Raw genomic sequence first — 19604 nt, 5'->3', positions numbered from 1 at the left:
CAATAGAGACGCGGCCCGAGCTAGAAGGGCTGGAGCGGAGGCAAATCAGGAGATCGGTAGTTTGGGTGGCTAGAGAGGTCGGAGGTACGTGGCTGTAAGAAATCAAGCGGACCCGGAACCCAGACGCCTCGGGACCATGACTTATGCTTATCTCTTCAAGTACATCATCATCGGAGACACAGGTAACCCGCCGGTGGGCCGCCTGCGGGGGCTGGGGCGGGGACCCCACCTCCCAAATCGGGCCGGGGGGGGGGGGCGGGGCGGGGCGGGGCGAGTGGGCCGGGCGAGCGGAGTTGAGCGGAGGGGGCGGGGCGAGCCCCGGGGGCGGGGCTCTGTCCTTGCCGTGGACCCTGTGCCCCGCCTGGGAGCCCGCGGCTTCCCGGGTGGCGTGTCTCGTGCACACCGTCCTTTTTCAGGTGTGGGGAAGTCATGTCTCCTCCTGCAGTTCACCGATAAGCGGTTCCAGCCTGTGCACGACCTCACAATAGGTAAGCATACCCCCTCGTTCTAGAACAGATAAAAAGCTGGCAGGCTGAACTGCTTGCTGCAGGAGGAAAGTTAACAGTCGCAGTATTCTAAGTAAAAAGTTACGCCTCCCTACCTTAGTCCGAAGCCATGGTATATGAAAAATGATAAAAAGCTGGTTAAATAGAGGGTGAATATTTGAAAGGTAACTTTAGAGCTGGATGTGAGATAAACGCTAGTTGCCATAGGAATTTTTTTTTTCTTCAAATGCAACTTGTATGTTTATGGAAAATCCCACGGAAACACAACTGCTTATTCAAAAACTCATCTGTAGTTTGTGGTTCACTACCAACCTCACATGTTTTTCGAAGTAAACACCGACATACGATTCTTTTTGTGTTGGAGAGGAAAAAGCCAATTTCAGATCCACCCCAGCCCTTCCTCCTCCTCTTCCTCCTCTTCACTTCTCATTCTCTTCCTTTTTGAGACGAGTTCTGGCCATGTAGTCCAGGCTAGCCTCAGATTCACTCTGTAATCCACACTGGCCATGAATTCCCAGAGATCCTCCTGCCTCAACCTCCAAGTGCTGTGATTACAGCCATACACCAGACTGGCTTTGAACTCCATGTGTAACCTGAAGACGACCTTGAACAGGTCTTGATCTTACTGCCTCCACCACAGAGGAAAACTCCAGCTACATCCACCTCCTAAATGCTGAGATTAGATGTGCTCAGCCTGGTTGTTGTTTTTATTTTGTTGTTCTTGTTTTAGTTTCTTGCTCATTGAATTTACATTCTTAACTGTTCTGAAAGAAAAAATTAACAGTGAGGTTTTGGTTTTGTTTTTTTTTTTTTCCAAAAAGTACCATTTGACTTTTGTTGAGGTAGCAGGTAGAAGCAATTTTATATCTTTCTTATAGACTGTAGCACCTTAAAGTAGAAATAATCTATATATAGAGAGAGGATCTCTACATAAAATGACTAAATTGGTATTATAGCATTCCTGAAGTTAAACTAGATTTAGTAATCTTGAAAATCTGAGTTCCTTGTGCTATATGCAAACTACTGCATGAAAATAGAAAGGGAATTGTCTGACTTACAATGCAATGTTTGTAACATGACTGTTTTTGAAATAACTGCCCTTGAGATGAATTTTACCTTGAAATAGAAGAATGCCAAAAGCCTTATCAGTTTGCCAGTTTCCCTACTGCTTTGAGAGAGGCTATTTCTGGTGAACTCTGGGAATTACTGGTGGTTGAAGATATTTTGTCCTTGAAGACCTGTTTCTTAGGCAGTTTTCTTTCTTCCTTCCTTCCTTCCTTCCTTCCTTTCTTTATTTCTTTTCTTTTTTTAAGACTGATTTCTCTTTGAGGTCCCAGAACTTGCCCTGTAGACCAGACTGTCCTTGAACTCACAGAGATCCTGCCTCTAGGCAATTGAACATAATTTCAGAATTGCAGTAGAGAAGTGCTGCTTCATGAGAACTAGGGGCACTCTGAGACACTGTCAAGTTCTTTCCAGGGGGCTGGAGAGATGACTCAGCACTTAAGAACACTGGCTGCTCTTCCAGAGGACCAGGGTTCAGTTGCCATCACCTACATGGCAGCTCATAACCATCTGTCACTCTAGTCCCAGGGGACCCACTGCCCTCTGGTGGCCTCCACGAGTACTAAGCACACATACAGCATATATACTTACATGCAAGCAAAACACTTATACACATAAAAATTTAAAAGCCCGAAAAAGAAAAAAAGAAAGAAATGCTTTCAGTTTAGAAAATTTAGAATTAGAATCTAGTTTAGAAATTACAGAATTAAATATTATCTAGTCACATTTCAATATAAACTGTCATTCCTAAGAATTTACCCACTTCTTGGGGGCACAACCGTTTATAATGAGATGTACCTGCATGCATGTCTCTGTGAGGGTGTCCAGTCCTCTGGAACTGGAGTTGCAGACATTTTTGAACTGCATGTGGGTGCAGAGAATTGAGCCCCAATCCCCTGAAATAGCAGCCAGTGCTCTTGACCGCTGAGCCGTCTCTCCAGCCTCAAATCAACCTTTAAAAAAAAAAAAAAGAAAGAAAAAAAATTATCTACCTCAGTTTTATTTTTCCTAGAATTGTAAATTTTTTAGATTTTTTTTCTATGAATTTAAGCTTTACAATTCATTTAATGGGAACTGGTTATCACAAAACTTCGTACAGTGGCTACACATTCTCTCCTGTTTTTCATCTATGGGGTTTTTCTGTATAGCCCTGGCTGTCCTGGAACTTGCTTTGTAGTGGGTACAGGTTCTTCAGACATTAATTGTAAATTGTTACAGTAATTGTTCTGGGTTTTTGTTGTTGTTGTTACTTTTTTTGGATTTTTGAAACAGGGTTTCTCTGTGTAGCCCTGGCTTTCCTGCTCTGTAGACCAGGCTGGCCTCAGTGCTGGGATTATAGGCATGTGCCACCATCTGTCACTTTTCTTAAGACTAGTAAAAGATAATCTAAAATTTTAGTCATTATAAGATCTTATAATAAATCAACTGATTGTCTAATAAACCAAGCCTGGTTTATTACCAGAATTTGTAAAACCAGACCTAGGGAAAGGACTAGCCCTGGGGACACAGGTCTTTTTTTTTTTTCCTCTTTCAGATTTTTGTTGTTGTTGTTTTTATTTGTATGTATATGCCTATCTATTTGAACTTGTGTGTACAAGTGTCTGCAGGGTCCAGAAATTGTTGAGTGCCCTGGAGCTGGAGTTACAGGTGGTTGTGAGCCACCAGACATGGGCGTTGGGAACCAATCTATTCGTCTCTAAGAGCAACAAGTACTCTTAACCACTGAGTCATATCTCCAACCCCCAGGGTCTTTTTTCTTTTTTAAGATTTACTTATTTATTTTATATGCATTGGTGTTTTGCCTGCATGTGTGTCTGTGTGAGGGTGTCAGATCCCCTGGAAGTAGAGTTACAGACAGTTGTGAGCTGGGAGTTGAACCCGGGTCATCTGAAACAGCAGCCAGTGCTCTTAACCATTGAACTATCTCTCCAGCCCTGCCCACCCCAGGGTTTTATTTTTATTTTTTTAATTAATTAATTATGTATACAGTATTCCATCTGAATGTATGCCTGCAGACCAGAAGAGGGCGCCAGATCTCATTACAGATGGTTGTGCGCCACCATGTGGTTGCTGGGAATTGAATTCAGGACCTCTGGGAGAGCCTCTAATACTCTTAGCCGCTGAGCCATCTCTCCAGCCACCCCCCCCCCCCAGGGTTTTAATAGAGTAAATTTTGTCCTGATTATAAAATCAGAACAGTGAGAATATCTGTATTTATTTTATTTTAATTAGCTTTATTCCCTTATCTACATTTGGATATATTATCACTTAGAATCCATTTATTTATTTTTGGTGCAAGGGATTAAACCAAGAGACTTGTGTCTTTTGCAATTGCACTACCACTGAGTTATGCATACAGCTGTAGGATATGATTTTTATTTTAACCTGTGTAGCCTCAGGTCGACCTTACACTTGCTATATAAGTGATGATGACCTTTCACTTCTGATTCTAGTGTTCCTACCTCCACCTCTTGAGAGCTGGGATCACAGGCATGTACTGTCATGCCCAGTGAAGGGGTTTTGTGGTGTGTGTGTGTGTGTGTGTGTGTGTGTGCGTGCGCGTGCGCGCGCGCGCGCAGATGTCCATGGAGTTACAGGCAGTTAAAAGCTATCTGATGAGGGTGTTGGAAACCAAATTCTGGTCCTCTACGAGAGCAGCACATGCTTTGCCTTTACTGCTGAGCCATCTCTCCAACCCCATGCTCAATTTTATTTGGCTCTAGGAATTGAATCCAGGGCCTCATGTATGCTAGGCAAGTACTTTATCAAGTGAGCTACATCCCACAGCCCATGGGTTTTTAATTCTAGAAAAGAAACCAAAAGGAATACAAACTTAATTGAGCAATAAGCAGCAGTAATGAACTGAATGTCAGTGAGTGATGACAAAGGATTCATTATAACACTTTGGGGAAAAGTATGAGCCTCCATATTAACATGTATGTGTTCATGACAGTTATGTCCATTCTCTTGGCCTTCACTGACAGGTGTGGAGTTTGGAGCCCGAATGGTCAACATTGATGGAAAACAAATCAAACTGCAAATCTGGGATACGGTAAGAGAGGGCAAAATAGTTTAATACCAGACCAAGACTCAGTTATAACAATCAAAGCTAATGTAGCCATGTATAGTGCTATATACCTGTAGTTTTAGAACTGTAAGATGAGACGGGAAGCAGAAGAAAGGTCAAGCCAGGAGGGATTTACATACTGAGATACTCAGGTCAAAAAAAGTCATACCTTTTTATTTTAAATGACTCAGTTTTGTGGGGCAGTGGTGGTGCATGCATTTAATCCCAAATGGCAGAGACAGGTGGATCTCTGAATTCGAAGCCAGCCTCGTCTACAGAGCAAGTTCCAGGACAACCAGGGCTACACAGAGAAACCCTGTCTTGAAAAACCAATTCACCCCCCCCCCAGAAGAAAAAAAAAAAGAGACTCAACTAATATAGCAAAAATAAATAAATAAATGAATGAAAATAAACGTAGCAAAAAGTGAATGTCCCTTTATATCAGACCCTTTTCTATCTCACATTGCTGTTATTCTGCCAAAAGAGTCCAGTGTTAATGATCCAGTGTATATGATTTCAGACCATTTAAACTATAAATAATAGACATTTTGTGTTGGAGGCCAGACTGACCTACATAATGAGTTCTTGGCCAGCCAGGTACAGAGTGGGACCTATCTAAATAAAACAAATAAATAAGTAAGTTCAAGGATATGGTAGAGTTTTTTTTGAGGACTTTTAAAAACTTCTTTATCGTGTGTGTGTGTGTGTGTGTGTGTGTGTGTGTGTGTGTGTGTGTGTGTGTCAGTGTATGCATGCAACCTGGTGCGTGTGGAAATGACATGACTGCACAACTGTTGTGCAGAGCTTCTCTTCCACCTTCTCAGGGGCTCCGGGGACCAAACTCAAGTGGGCAGGCTTGCATGCCAAGAGCTTCGCCCACCGTCTTACCGGCCCAAGGTGTTTGTTTGCATTGTATTTACATGTAGAGGAGTGTGACAAGAGCAGGCAGAGCTGTGCTTTTTGTACAGTGGTTTCCATAATTCCCCAGCCTCTTCCGTATCAGTAAATACAGATCCGCCTCACTTAACAGTTGCACAGTCACAGAAGCGTGTATTCACTGATGGATGTTCAGGTTGTTTCTAGTTTTCAACCATTGCACAGCTTCATTAAACGTTCTTATTTATTACAATTTTATGCAAAGATTTGAGAATTTCTGTGGGCTGTCTTCCCAGAAATGAAAATTCTAAGGCAAAAGTTGCTTCTATTTTAAAATGTAGTCAATGAAGTGTTATCAAAGTTTGACTTGATTTAACATAATTTTGCCTTAATTTAGAGACATTACTTTGTGTTCAATATTTCATTTATGCTATTCTTTCCCCAAAGGAAAATATTGTAGTCTCTAGTCTAGTTAAAGAGAACTAGAAAATAGTTCATAATATTTAGCTAAAATCTCTTCTTGTTTTTGTTTAGTTCTTATTATTTGATCATTTTTTCCTCAGCACTAAGAGCCAAAACCATCATATCTACAAGGCATGTACAAGTTATTTTTCATTTTCTCTTTTTCTCCTATTTTATTGTTTTCTTTCTTCTCTGTTACAACTCCTACCAACCCTGATCACACACAGCTGTCTGTGGGCCACTTTGGGCAGAGCCCTTTTCTGGTAGTCTTCAGATTTATTTCTACTTTTGGATGCATTATTAATCAGGTGCTTTAAACTTGGTATTCTGCATGTCTGTTGGCTGTTTCCTTTGATTGGAGGTTGTATTTCCTTGTGATCAGACTTTTTTATCTCTCCCTTTTGGGTTACCCTAATTGTAAGACTATGAATCACTTCATATCTTTTTTTTTTTTTTTTTTTTGGTTTTTTGAGACAGGGTTTCTCTGTGTAGCTTTGCGCCTTTCCTGGAACTTACTTGGTAGCCCAGGCTGGCCTTGAACTCATAGAGATCCGCCTGACTCTGCCTCCCGAGTGCTAGGATTAAAGGCGTGAGCCACCACCACCCGGCCACTTCATATCTTTTAACAGTGCCTAACTCCAGACAGGTAGCTATGACTTTAAGACTTGCCTCATTTGACCAGTGTTTGTTTTTAACACCCTACCCCCAGAAAGCCTAAGAAGTGTTACTTTATTGTCCAGGTTCAGTCCCTGTGTTTCAGGCAGTTGCCATATACTCCCTTCTTTCACTATTTTGAGTGCATTGTCATTATTTACCCCAACTAGATATTGCAATTCAGGTTTTGTTATCTTTTAATTTTTATATTTCCAATAAAAGGAACCCCCCCCACACACAAGAGGTCAAGATATAAATTCTTACAAACTAGCAAAGCGTGAAGCCAGTGGGTATAAAGACCAGTATAAGTTAACTTCTACCTCTTTGACTTAAATCAGTGTCATTTAATTTTTTCTTTTTAAAGACAGGACTTCAGGTAGCCCAGGTAGCTATGTAGCTAAGGATGACCTTGAACTCTGTATCCTCCTGCCTCTAATCCCAAATGTTGGGATTACAGATGTGTGCTACCATATCTGTATTTAAAAAACAAATAGATGTTTTAGTGCCAAGAATAAAATCTAGCAGATGCCAGTTAGTAGTATGGTGAGGGCCATGTGCTTGCCTTGGCCTTGAACTCACCTAGATCCACCTGCCTCTGCCTCCCTGATGGGCTTTTTTTTCCCTTAAATGCTGACATGAGAAATGGTTGGGTCATGAAGAAAGTTTAGAGCCACAATTGTATGTTATGTGCACAGGATCTTTAAGAACTACATGGCAGGGCTGGAGAGATGGCTCAGTGGTTAAGGACAAGTGTTTAAATCCAAAGGACAAGGGTTTAATTCCCAGCACCCACATGGCAGCTCCCAACTGTCTGTAACTGTAGTTCCAGGGGATCTGGCACACTCAAATAGACATCTATGCAGGCCAAACACTAATGCACATAAAATAAAAAGAAATAAATCATTAAAAATTAAAAAAAAAAAAAACAATTTCATGGCAAGCTTGGCATGGTGATGCATGCCATTCCACACTCAGGAGACAGAGGTGGGTGGGTTCCTGAAAGTTCAAGGCCAGCCTGGTCTACATAGAGTTCCAACTAGCCAACACAGTGAGATAAAAAAACAAAAACAAGAACAAAAAACCCCAACAACAAAATGAAACAAAAGCCAACATTGGACTTATGGCTGATATTTCAAATTCTATATCTTGCCCTCACTTGGGAGAAATTAAAAAGCTATAGATTCTCTTCATCAAAGATCCACGTTCCACTTGATATGATAGCTTACCTACACCTATGTCTTAAGTTATTGTTCTATTTCTGTGAGAAGACATCATGACCAAAACAATTCTTATAAAGAAAGTATTTAATTGGGGCCTTGCTCACAGTTGTGGAGGGTTATTCAGTGATCATGATAGTGGGGAGCAGAGGCCAGGCACTGGAGCAGTAGCTGAGCGCTTTACATCCTTATCTGCAGGCATCAGTCAGAGGGAGAAACACTGGGCTTGGCCTGGGCTTTTGAAACCTCAAAACCCACCCCCAGTGACACACCTCCTTCAAGAAGGCCACGCCTCCTAATCCTTCCCAAACAGTTCTGCTAACTGGGAACCAAACATTCAAGCATAGGAACCTATGGAGGCCATTCTCATTCAAACAACCCATATGGCTGTACTTAAAATGCTGAGGCAGGAGCACCTTGAATTCAAGGCTTGCTAATCTAAATCATGAGTTGTAGGCTAGTCAAGGCTACAGAGTGAGACTCAGTTTCACAAAATAAAACCCAGAACAAGAAGACTCCATGTTAGTTGTTTGCTGTTTCAGCTGTTTTTAGCCCAGCATGGACAAGGATATTTGAAAGTGATACAGACCCACCTAAATTGAACTAGACAGTCTTTCCAGCATCCTGGCTCCAAAGTTGCTGAACTTGACTGCGATGAAAAGTAGGGATTTGATGTTAAGAAGTTTCCTGGTTGTCCGCTGGAAGTCAGACTAACTGTCTTCTTTCTCTGTGTCACTCACTCCTCCACCCACCTTGCTGTTTTAAAACAGGCTCTCACTGTGTAGCTTAGGCTGGGTAAGCATTCTCGTTTTTCCTCTCTCGGCCTCCTATGTGTGTGCCAGCTCACCCTAGAAGGAATAAGGAGGAAGATTTTCAAGTAGAGGAGAAGAGAACAAAAGGTAAGAGAAGAGCCGAGCGTGGTGGCGCACGCCTTTAATTCCAGCACTCGGGAGGCAGAGGCAGGCGGATCTTTGTGAGTTTGAGGCCAGCCTGGGCTACAGAGTGAGTTACGGGACAGTCAAGGCTATATTTATACAAAGAAACCCTGTCTTGAAAAAAAAAAAAGAGCCGGGCGTTGGTGGCGCACGCCTTTAATCCCAGCACTCGGGAGGCAGAGCCAGGCGGATCTCTGTGAGTTCGAGGCCAGCCTGGGCTACCAAGTGAGCTCCAGGAAAGGCGCAAAGCTACACAGAGAAACCCTGTCTCGAAAAACCAAAAAAAAAAAAAAAAAAAAAAAGAAAAAAAAAAAAAAAAAGCAAAACAGGATCCCAAAAGAGCTAGGGCATACTATGACAGAATAAATAAATAAGTATAAAATTCTGCGGAATTGCTAGTAAAAGGCTAAGGAATTGTATGATACTTACAGAGGTTGTGATCTGGGGAGACAATCACTATAAGTTAGCAGTCTCTCTCTTCTCACATTTATACCCAATTTAGGTTACAATGCTCTGTGCTCTGGAGTGCTACTGCTCTGTTTATATTACAGCACTGCTGTGTGATTTTTGGCCCGTTCTTTAACTTGCCCCTCTGAGCTTTATTTTCTCTATGTTCAAAGGAGAATAATAGCAGTCTGCTTTACTAGGAGAATTATATAAGATGATGTATGTGGTTGTCTCTTTTGGTTTCTGATACACTGCTAGGAAAAAAACAAGTTTAAAATGTTATTGTAGGGGCTGCAGAGATGATTCAGTGGTTAAGAGCACTTGTTGCTCTTACAAAGGACTTGGGTTCAATTCCCAGGACCCATATGGTAGCTCATAACCATCCATTGCTTCAGGTCCAGGGGATCCAGTGCCGCCTTCTGACCACCATAGGTACCAGACAGGCACATGGTATACATACATACATGCAGGCAAAACACTCATACACATAAAATTAAATAAATTTCAAAGAAAAAATTTAATGTTATTGTAATATCACTACTATTACCAGTTGGTGTTATACCATAAAAACTCATTTATGTTCCCATGTTTCCATCATAGTTTTCTAGTGATAGAATATGGATAATAACTCTTATTTCCTGGGTTTTATATGGAGAAATTATTCCAAAAATGTGAAAACTTTTCTAACAGGGGTGATTCAACACAAAAAATATTTTGTGTGGTTGGTTTGTTTTGTTTTTTGAGACAGGGTCTTACTATGTAGTCCAATCTGGCCTCATACCCAGGGTTCTTTTGCTTCAGTCTCCTGAGTCCTAAGATACAGGATGAGTACTAATGTTAGAAGCAGAAACCAGCACACCAGGCTGTTTCTATTTATGTGTGTATATGTGCACGTATGTGTTTGTGCTCACACAGGCCAGAAAGGGGCACTGGATCCTTTGGAACTGGAGTTACAGGTGTTTGTGAGCTGCTCAGTGTGGGTTCTGGGGTCTGAACTTCCATCCTCTTACAGAGCAGTAAGCACTCTTAATCACTGAACCATCTCACCAGCCCAGTGTTTTTATTCGAAGTCAAATAAAGGAACTATTAGGTTAAGAAAGCAAAAGTATCTAGAGTGTGGGAGGAATTAATTGCTCAGTTATGAATAAGGCAATATTTTGGTCCCATAAGAAATGAGATAAAATTATGAACAGGATTCTTTTTGTTTGTTTGTGTTTTTCAAGATAGGGTTTTTCTCTGTGTAGCCCTGGCTGTCCTGGAACCTGCTCTGTAGACCAGGCTGGCCTTGAACTCACAAAGATCGACCTGCTTCTGCCTCCAAGTGCTGGAATTAAAGGCATGTGCCACCACCACCCAGCTGGCTGAACAAGATTCTTTGAAGGAAAACTGTCCTAGGTCCTGGACATCGTTCCCTATTCCTTATTCCTATTTTTCTACCACAGAATCTTAGCAAAGAACTTCCCGGTAGTCTTGCTGTTATGAGAGAAACCTAAGGGCTACTTAGCATAAACTCAGTTGCTCATATCTTATTTTCTGCATTGTTGCATTAGTATGTGCCTTCCATTGGGCAGGGTATTGACATTCTAAGGTAATTTTCCCTTTTTACAGATAAATTAATAAGAACAGAAAAAGTAATGTAGCGTATTCAACATCATATTTGCGATTGAGTTTCCAGTTTTACTGTAGGGAATATTGGGAAACATTTATGAAGGTTGTTAGTGTCATGCTATTGGCATTGAGTGTCTGAGACCTAAGGATTAGAATACCTTGTAGTTTGATGGACAGTCTCACAAGGAGTAGTAACTGACCTACCTGAAATCTCAGTCACACTTTCATTGAAAAATAGCCCACCTGTGCTCCTGCCTGGACAGGCACATTTCTTTTCCCTAATTTATTATTATTTTTAATCTAGCACAGATTCTCTCTTTAGTTAAATTCTTTGTTTTAGGGTGGCATGTGAGCAAGTCACTTTCTCTGGAAATAACCTAGTTTTACTGGGATTTTTTGTTGCCATGTTGATGGTAAAGGCTGGGCAAGAGTCCTTCCGTTCTATCACCCGTTCCTACTACAGGGGAGCAGCTGGAGCACTGCTGGTGTATGACATCACAAGGTGAGTGAGCCGGCTGGAGTAGGATTGGGGGGGGCTTGCCCGAATTCCCTAAAGCTATCCTCTGTCCATGGCTTCGACCAAAGACTCGGGGTCGGGGTGGCTGCTTTTTTGCACGCATGTAACTTCCCTTCTCATGTATTTGGAGCAACTTTGGCTTTTTGAAACAGGCTCCTGACCAACCTTCTAAATTGTTCTGCTGTAGACGTGAGACCTTCAACCACCTGACCTCATGGTTAGAGGATGCCCGCCAGCACTCGAGCTCAAACATGGTGATAATGCTGATCGGAAATAAGAGGTGAAACTTTATCTTATAAATACGAGTTACCAGGAGGATCAAACTTCCTCTGTGGATATTAAATTTCTTTGTGTTCTATTTTGTTTTGTTTTGATTTAGAGACAGGGTCTCTCTGAAGTAGCACTGAATGGCCTAGAGCTCACTTGGTAGCCCAGACTAGCCTAAAACCTGCTGCTACCCTCCTGCTTTACCTCTAAAAGGCTGGGACTGCAGGCCTGTGTCATCAGACATTGAATTTCTTGATACCCAGACTTTCTTTTTTTTTTTTTTTTTTTTTTTTGAGCTGAGGACGGAACCCAAGGCCTTGCGCTTGCTAGGCAAGTGCTCTACCACTGAGCTCAATCCCCAGCCCCAGACTTTCTTAACATACCATCTTAGTAAGACAATGTTACTATGGTAAGATATGCATAAAATTTACCATTGTCACTACTTCTAGGAGTATTCTGTAGCCCTAAACACATTAGAATTGTTCTGCAAACCTCACCATTATCCATCTTCAAGACTTTGTTATTTTCTCAGACTCTGGAAACACTGAATTCTGCCGTCTGCCTCGCCCTGAGTGTTTTCCTCAGCATCTGGCAACCACCATTCTACTGTTTGCTGCTGCTGTTGTTGTTGTTGTTGTTGTTGTTGTTGTTGAAACAGGGCCTGTGTGGCTTAGGCTGGCCTCAGTCTCACTAGGTAGCCTAGACCTGACTGCTGAGGTTGCACGAGTGTGCCATCACAGCCAGCCTCTGCGGTCTTTCTTTATAAATACAAGACCTTGGGATGGAGATGCATGATGTGGAAGACAGATACAATAAATAAACAAATACATCCATCCATCCATCCACACATACATACATACATACAAGTACTCTGGGCAGCTCTTAAGTAGAATTACATAATACTTGTGCTTTTTTTAATTTATTTTTTATTTTTATTTTATTTATTTATTTATTTTTGGCTTTTTAAGACGGTTTCTCTGTGTGTCTTTGCGCCTTTCCTGGAACTCACTTGGTAGCCCAGGCTGGCCTCGAACTCATAAAGATCTACCTGCCTCTGCCTCCCGAGTGCTGGGATTAAAGGTGTGCATCACCACCTCCTGGCCAATACTTGTGCTTTTTTTTTTTGGTTTTTCGAGACAGGGTTTCTCTGTGTAGCTTTGTGCCTCTCCTGGAACTCACTTGGTAGCCCAGGCTAGCCTCAAACTCACAGAGATCCACCTGGCTCTGCCTCCCGAGTACTGGGATTAAAGGCGTGCGCCACCACCGCCCGGCAATACTTGTGCTTTTTATAAGTGGCTTATTTTAGCTAGCATAGTGTCCTCAAGTGCTGTCCGTATTTTAGCATGTATCAGAACTTCCTTTTTCAGGAGTGTAGTATTTATTGTTGCCACATTTCATTTGCTATCTTTCTGTGGACACTTGGGCTGCTGCCACTTCTGGGCTATGGTGACTGATGTTGTCATGAACATGGGAAAAAGGTGTATCTTTTCAAATTCCTACTTTTGACCACATAACCAGTAAGATTGCTGGATCTTATGGTATTTCTGTGTTTAATATTCGAGAACCACCACTATAGCGGCACCATTTTGCATCCCTACCAGTAATTCACAGGGTTCTAATTTACATTTTTTGGCAAGACTTTGTATTTCCAGTTTAAGTTTTTTAAAAATTTAAAAATTTTTAGTTTTAAAGTATATTTTAAAAAGATTGTATCCATGGGCCAAAAGAAATACCTGGCTGAGTTAGATCTAAGCCAGGTGTAATGGTACATATATCTATTTGCACTGGGAGACAGAGCCAGGAGATTCACAAGTTTGGGACCAGTCTGGGCTATATAGCAAGTTCTAGGCCAGCCTGGCCTTTATATCAGAATCCTGTCTCAAAAATTAGATCAGAGTCAGTGAGATGGTTTGGTGGTGGAGGTGCCGGCCACCTACCATGCCAACCTGAGTTCAGTTCCTGGGCCCCTGATGTAAAAGGAGATAACTGACTGCTGAGGGTTGTTCTGTCGCCTCCATGTGTGCACACAGTTTGAGTGGACAGACATACAGACACATAAATAAATTGATAAATTAATAAATAAATCAAAGCCAGACAACAATAGAGTATACCTTTAATCCCAGGAGGCAGAGGCAGGCATGGATCTCTGAGTTCTAGGCCAGCCTGGTCTACAGAGTAAGTTCCAGGACAGCCAGGGCTACACAGAGAGACCCCTGTCTCAAACCAAACTAAACCAAACCAAAAAAAACCCAAAACAAACAGAAGGCATCGAGTACCTGGGGGACTGAGCTTTGCTCACCTCTTTGTAACAGAGAACAGTGTTATCTTCAGCCATGCTGAAGCCCTGACGGACCTGAACAGAGATACAAAAGTCAATATGCCTGTACAGGATTATTTTGTAGGGTTTACACCTTTCAAGCATTAATTGGCAGTTTTAAACCGTGGTGGGATCCTTTTAGCACTGTGGATACCCGCTTCCCTTAACTCTTTAAAGTTTTCGCCCTAATTAATGTCTTGCAGTGATCTAGAATCCCGAAGGGATGTGAAAAGAGAGGAAGGAGAGGCCTTTGCTCGGGAGCATGGCCTTATATTCATGGAGACGTCAGCCAAGACAGCCTGCAATGTCGAAGAGGTATCACTGCAGAGAAGTGGGGCCAGCGGCTCGGAGGTTGTACTGTGGTTGGATTCCTCAGCATCCTCTTCTCCAGGGGACATGAGGAAACAAAGAAAGAATGTGTTGTGTCAGAGTGACCGGATGTCTCCTTCCAGGGGAATTGTCCTGTTTTCTTTCACCCAGATTCCTAAGGTTTTACTTTTGCCTTGGATAACTTTGTTGGTACATGAAGATTTGATACCACTGTTACTTATAAATCACTTCAGTGGAAATCTGACAGGAACTGTCCTCATTATGATGCCAGGTGTTGACTGTATTGCCTCGCTGAGTGTATTTGTTTTATTTGCACTGGCTGCTAACCTCTAACATGGGAACATCAGTTTCTGAATACAGTAGGACCAACTGTACTTAAATGTGTTTTGTTGTGGCCTTGCTTTTGTTTCTGTTTTGGGTTTTTTTGTTTTGTTTGGTTTGGTTTTTGGTTTTTCGAGACAGGGTTTCTCTGTGTAGCTTTGCGCCTTTCCTGGATCTCGATCTATAGACCATGCTGGCCTCAAACTCACAGAGATTCGCCTGGCTCTGCCTCCCAAGTGCTGGGATTAAAGGCGGGCGCCACCACCACCTGGCTCTTTTTTGTTTTGTTTTTTGAGACAGGGTTTCTCTGGGTAACAGTCCTCACAGTCCTGGAACTCACTTGGTAGCCCAGGCTGGCCTGGTACTCACAGAGATCCGCCTGCCTCAGCCTCCTTGGTGCTGGGATTAAAGGTGTGCACCACTGCCACACAGCAGTACTTTTATTTCTTTAGATATGGTCATGCTATATAGCCCAAGCCACCCCAAAACTTGCTGTGTAGCTCAAGCTGGCCTCAAATTTGCAATCTTCCTGCTTCAGTCCCTGTAGTATTAGGATTTTAGTCCCTGTCGTATTGGGATTTTATTTAATCCCTGCAGTATTGGGATTTTAGTCCCTGTAGTATTGGGATGACAGATGTGCATTACCATATCTAGTCAGTGGCTTTTACAAGGACATTTTTGGAAAATATTGTTTGTTTGTTTGTTTGTTTGTTTGTTTGTTTTTGAGACAGGGTTTCTCTGTGTGGCCCTGGCTATCCTGGAACTCACTCAGTAGGCCAGGCTAGCGTTGAACTCAGAGATATGCCTGCCTCTGCCTCTGCCTCCTGAGTGTTGGGAACAATGGTGTGCGCCACCATTGTCTGGCTAAGATTGTTTGTTTTGTGTTTTGAGACAGGATTTATGTAACCTTGGCTGGCCTAGAACTTGCTATGTAGACCAGGCTGGCCTCAAAATCATAGAGATCCACCTACCTTTTGCCTCCATAGTGCTGGGATTAAAGGTGTATACCACCACTATGCTTAGCTGAAATTTCCTGTATTACTCCTTTGTACTGTTTCTTAATTATTCGCAGGTTTTAGTTAGTTAGTTTGAGATAGAGTGTCTCTGGGTAGCTCTGGCTGATCTGGAACTTACTGTGTAGACCAGGCTAGCCTCAGACTTGTATGATCTTCTTATCTCTGCCTCCTCATGATGAGGTTACAGCCCAGATTCTTAATTCACCTAAGGAATTCAGACAAGGATATTTGTATTTCTCTCATCTCTCTACTTAAATTTAAGACTGATAAATGATTTATGTCTCCCTCAGGCCTTCATTAACACAGCCAAAGAAATATATAGGAAGATCCAGCAGGGTTTATTTGACGTCCACAATGAGGTGAGAAAGGTTGGGGTTGGAACAGGCAGTCACCTTGAAAGAAGCTCCCTAGAGAGTCCGCATCCCTGCCTGTTGATGGCACACCACTCAAAGCTGTCAACCCTTTTGTTTTTCAAGACAGGGTTTCTCTGTGTAGTTTTGGAGCCTGTCCTGGATCTCCCTCTGTAGCTCAGGCTGGCCTCAAACTCACAGAGACCCACCTGCCTCTGCCTCCTGAGTGCTGGGATTAAAGATGTGCGCCACCACCGCCCAGCCAATCTAAGCTTTTTTTGTTTTTAAATGCAGATGTCTTAGAACCCATCTTCAGTTTCTTTTTTATCTTAAATCTAATCCCCATAATGCTGAAAGAGATACATTGGTGGTCTACAAACTTACATAATATGAATTTTTTTCTTCTTAACTGCAGTTTTTAACTATCCCAAAATATGAGAGAGAGATAATTCTTTTTTTTTTTAAAGATTCATTTATTATATATACAGTGCTCTATCTGCACGTATGCCTGCAGACCAGAAGAGGGCACCAGATCTCATCACTGATGGTTGTGAGCCACCATGTGGTTGCTGGGAATTGAACTCAGGACCTTTGGAAGAACAAGCAGTGCTCTTAACCGCTGAGCCATCTCTCCAGCCTGAGAAAGATAATTCTTAATTGCTTAGGAGGGAAAGCTCTGGGAGAATAAAAGGGGATCGTATGCGGACACAGCCCTTCTGCTCCTTCGCTTCACTTACTCTTTAAAAAAAGTGGTTTTGGCATATGTGTGTGTATATATATGCATGTTCACATGTGTGTAGGCAAAAGTGTGGGTGTTCATGTGGAGGCCTAAGGTTGACAACAGGTACCCTCACCATTGCTCTTCACCTTACGTATTGAGGCAGGGGCTCTCACGGAACCCAGAGCTCACTATTTAGACTTGGCTGGCTAACCAGTTGGCTCTGGGGATCCCATAGCTCTGCCTCCCGAGGACTGGGATTGAAGGTGTGCTGGCGTGCCCACCTGGCCCTTATGGTTTCTAAGGATCTAAATATGGCCCTCATGTTTACACAGCAAGTACCTTCCCTGCTCAGCTATCTCTTCGGCCCCCTTAGTTCTCCTATTTTTACCCAGTCACATCTTAATTCTCCACATAGCTGTGAAATTTATGTGCAGCAGTGCACCTTGAAAACAGACACAAAGCCACCTCTAGTCACCTCCCATCCCCAGTCATTCTTCCACAACCATTTGGCTAGAGAGCATGATTCTTAGAATTTAACTGAAGACTTCTCCCTTCTTCCTGTCCTTTCTCTCATTCACCTCAGCACTGATGTAGGAAATGTTGCCTTTTTTCTTTTGCAGGCAAATGGCATCAAGATTGGGCCCCAACAGTCAATTCCAATATCAGCGGGACCAAGTTCTTCTCCACGGAACTCTTGTGACGTAGGGTCTGATTCTGGCTGCTGCTGAACATCTGGCCCGAACTCTTTTTTTCCCCCCTCCTGGAACAGCTTCAGATCATTCAGCTTAAAGAAAGGTCTTTCTTGCTTTGGCTGAGAGCAGCCTCTTTTCAATGTGTGATGTTTCACCCTTCACTTAAAACACCAGGAGACAGTCGGGCCCTTACTAACCTGTCCTCCATTAGGGACATGAGTATTCCATATAGATCACGGCTCCTTTCATCCTCTGGTGTTAGGATCAAAGTTGATTGTCACAGTAGTTAAAGAAATAAACAACTTACTAAATACCTACATCTGTTTGCTAGGTGTGGTGGCACATACCTATAATTCCAGCACTCAGGATTTTTGGCAGGAGGATCGCCAGGAGCTTTGAAGTCAGTCTGGGCTACATAAGTATTACCAGGCTGTCCATGGCTACATAGTACAATCCTGTCTCAGAAAGCCAAAAAGAAAAAAGAGAGAAAGGAAAAAAATAGATATGCTGTTCCTCACCTAACTTGTATAGGTTGGGTGAAGGATATTCTGATTGAACATTTAGGACTTAGGATCTGGATAACTTGGATGACACCTCTGTACATAATAATTTCCACTGAGTTTCTTACCTTGCCTTGGAAACCTGCTTGTTTTTCACAGGAGTTCCTATAGAAGCTGGGTGCCTCTGTACTATTTCATTCCGAGTTTTTTTTTTATTTATTGTATGCCTACACAACCTTAAATATCATTCCTCAGGAGCCCACCACTTTGGTTTTTAAGACAGCATCTCTCACAGGAACATGGCACTCCATGATTAGATGAGGCTAGCTGGCCTTTCTCATAGCTAGTTCCTGTTTCTTAACTACAGAACTTCGAGAGTAGCAGAGTTGGTACTGGACCTGTAGCCACATCATTTACCTAAGAAAATGTTAATTTTTCATTTTGTTTAGGGGACCAGTTCTAGCATTACAGTTCCCCTTTCACCAAATTGATCTCTACTGTTTCATCATTTTTTCTTTCGCCTCATTTTTCTGTTTTGGCGTGTGTGTGTGTGTGTGTGTGTGTGTGTGTGTGTGTGTGTGTGTGTGGATGTGTGTGTGCTAGAGATCAAATGTAGGTTCTTAGACATGCTAGATAAGTGCTGTACCACTGGGCTATGCCCTCAGGAGCCTTCTCTTTTACTTTTTGTTTTGAAGCAAGTTGCCTAGGCTACTCTTGAATTTGTAGGCCTTAAACTTGGGATCCCGATGCCTCAGATTTCCAGGTAGCTGGGCATACTCCTAACCAGATCTATTAGACTTTTACTCTAATCAAGCTAATTGGCTTACTAAATATGACATATTTATTCCAACTTCTATACCTTTGCACATCCTCTACTAATATCATACTGACTTTTTTCCTTTAGGAAACCCTCAGTGACTGACCTAGGGAGTTCTAAGAAATTATTAACACAGTATCTCTTAGCATTCCTATCTTGGTTATTCATATGTGTATTTATTTGTATGTATTTTACTTTGTAAATATGTTTTGTAGTTTTTTTTTTTTTTTTGGGGGGAGGAGGTTCTGTCTCATATAGGATGTAAGCTCTATGAGAGCAGGGTCCATGTCATTCCCAATCCATCACACCATTCTTTACTGTACCCTGCACAACTCATGATCTTGAATTTGAGTGACATACTTTAAAACTTAAGGCTGTAGACTTTAGAAGAAACAAAAGGCCTTAGAATTGTATCTTTGTAATTGTGTCTCAGCTTTCCCCATCTGCTTATCCTGGGTTCTCTATTGCTCTTCTCTCCTGCCCCACTGTAACTTACTGCCCTCATTCTGTGCAGCATACAGTAAGAATGCCTGCTACCAAGACTCAGATAAGTAGATACTTCTTCGCCTGCTCCTTAGAATGGATAGTACCAGTTTGCCTCTGCTTCCCATGTCACGCCACCTCCTCAGAGAGTTGCTCTTTTTTACTTGTCTCATTTTCTTTCACAGCACTGAGGTCTCATCAAATTTTCTAATTTTTATTGTTAATGACTGTTTTACTATTAAATATATGCATGATCCAAGCTGCTTCTATTTCATGTGTCATTTCTGATTATACCCTAAGTATAAGTAGATAATATCCTCCTAGAGTATTGCATCAAAGATACCTTCTTCTAAGGATTGGTTTATACTGAATTCTACCACTGATATAGTAGCAGTAAAGTCAGCATTACATCACAGGAACTTAGAAGACATGTGGG

The 19604-nt window shown here is 42.1% G+C and overlaps 1 protein-coding gene and 1 non-coding gene across 9 annotated transcripts; one reads left to right on the top strand and one right to left on the bottom strand.

Moving 5' to 3' along the window:
- The first annotated feature begins 42 nt into the window (after positions 1 to 42).
- Rab2b (RAB2B, member RAS oncogene family) lies at positions 43 to 17685 on the top strand. Of its 8 annotated transcripts, none has more exons than XM_042284843.2 (9): positions 43 to 182; positions 417 to 488; positions 4556 to 4623; positions 6078 to 6108; positions 11257 to 11339; positions 11542 to 11634; positions 14142 to 14253; positions 15896 to 15964; positions 17297 to 17685. In XM_042284843.2, the coding sequence occupies exons 3-9, from the start codon at positions 4589 to 4591 to the stop codon at positions 17402 to 17404; spliced, it is 531 nt and encodes a 176-aa protein (XP_042140777.1). In that variant the 5' UTR covers positions 43 to 182; positions 417 to 488; positions 4556 to 4588; the 3' UTR covers positions 17405 to 17685. The 8 variants fall into 8 exon arrangements, with proteins under 8 accessions (XP_042140777.1, XP_076401093.1, XP_006993457.1 ...); XM_076544978.1 differs by having other exon boundaries at positions 6049 to 6108; XM_006993395.4 differs by lacking the exon at positions 6078 to 6108.
- On the bottom strand, positions 3022 to 3107 carry LOC121832455 (small nucleolar RNA SNORA72). The gene has a single exon (XR_006076115.2). It is a non-coding gene; the product is annotated as a small nucleolar RNA SNORA72 (small nucleolar RNA).
- Positions 17686 to 19604: the final 1919 nt, after the last annotated feature.

Source organism: Peromyscus maniculatus, chromosome 9 (genome assembly GCF_049852395.1).
Source record: "Peromyscus maniculatus bairdii isolate BWxNUB_F1_BW_parent chromosome 9, HU_Pman_BW_mat_3.1, whole genome shotgun sequence".
NCBI lineage: Eukaryota > Metazoa > Chordata > Mammalia > Rodentia > Cricetidae > Peromyscus > Peromyscus maniculatus.
This window is presented reverse-complemented; position numbering and strand designations above follow the sequence as displayed.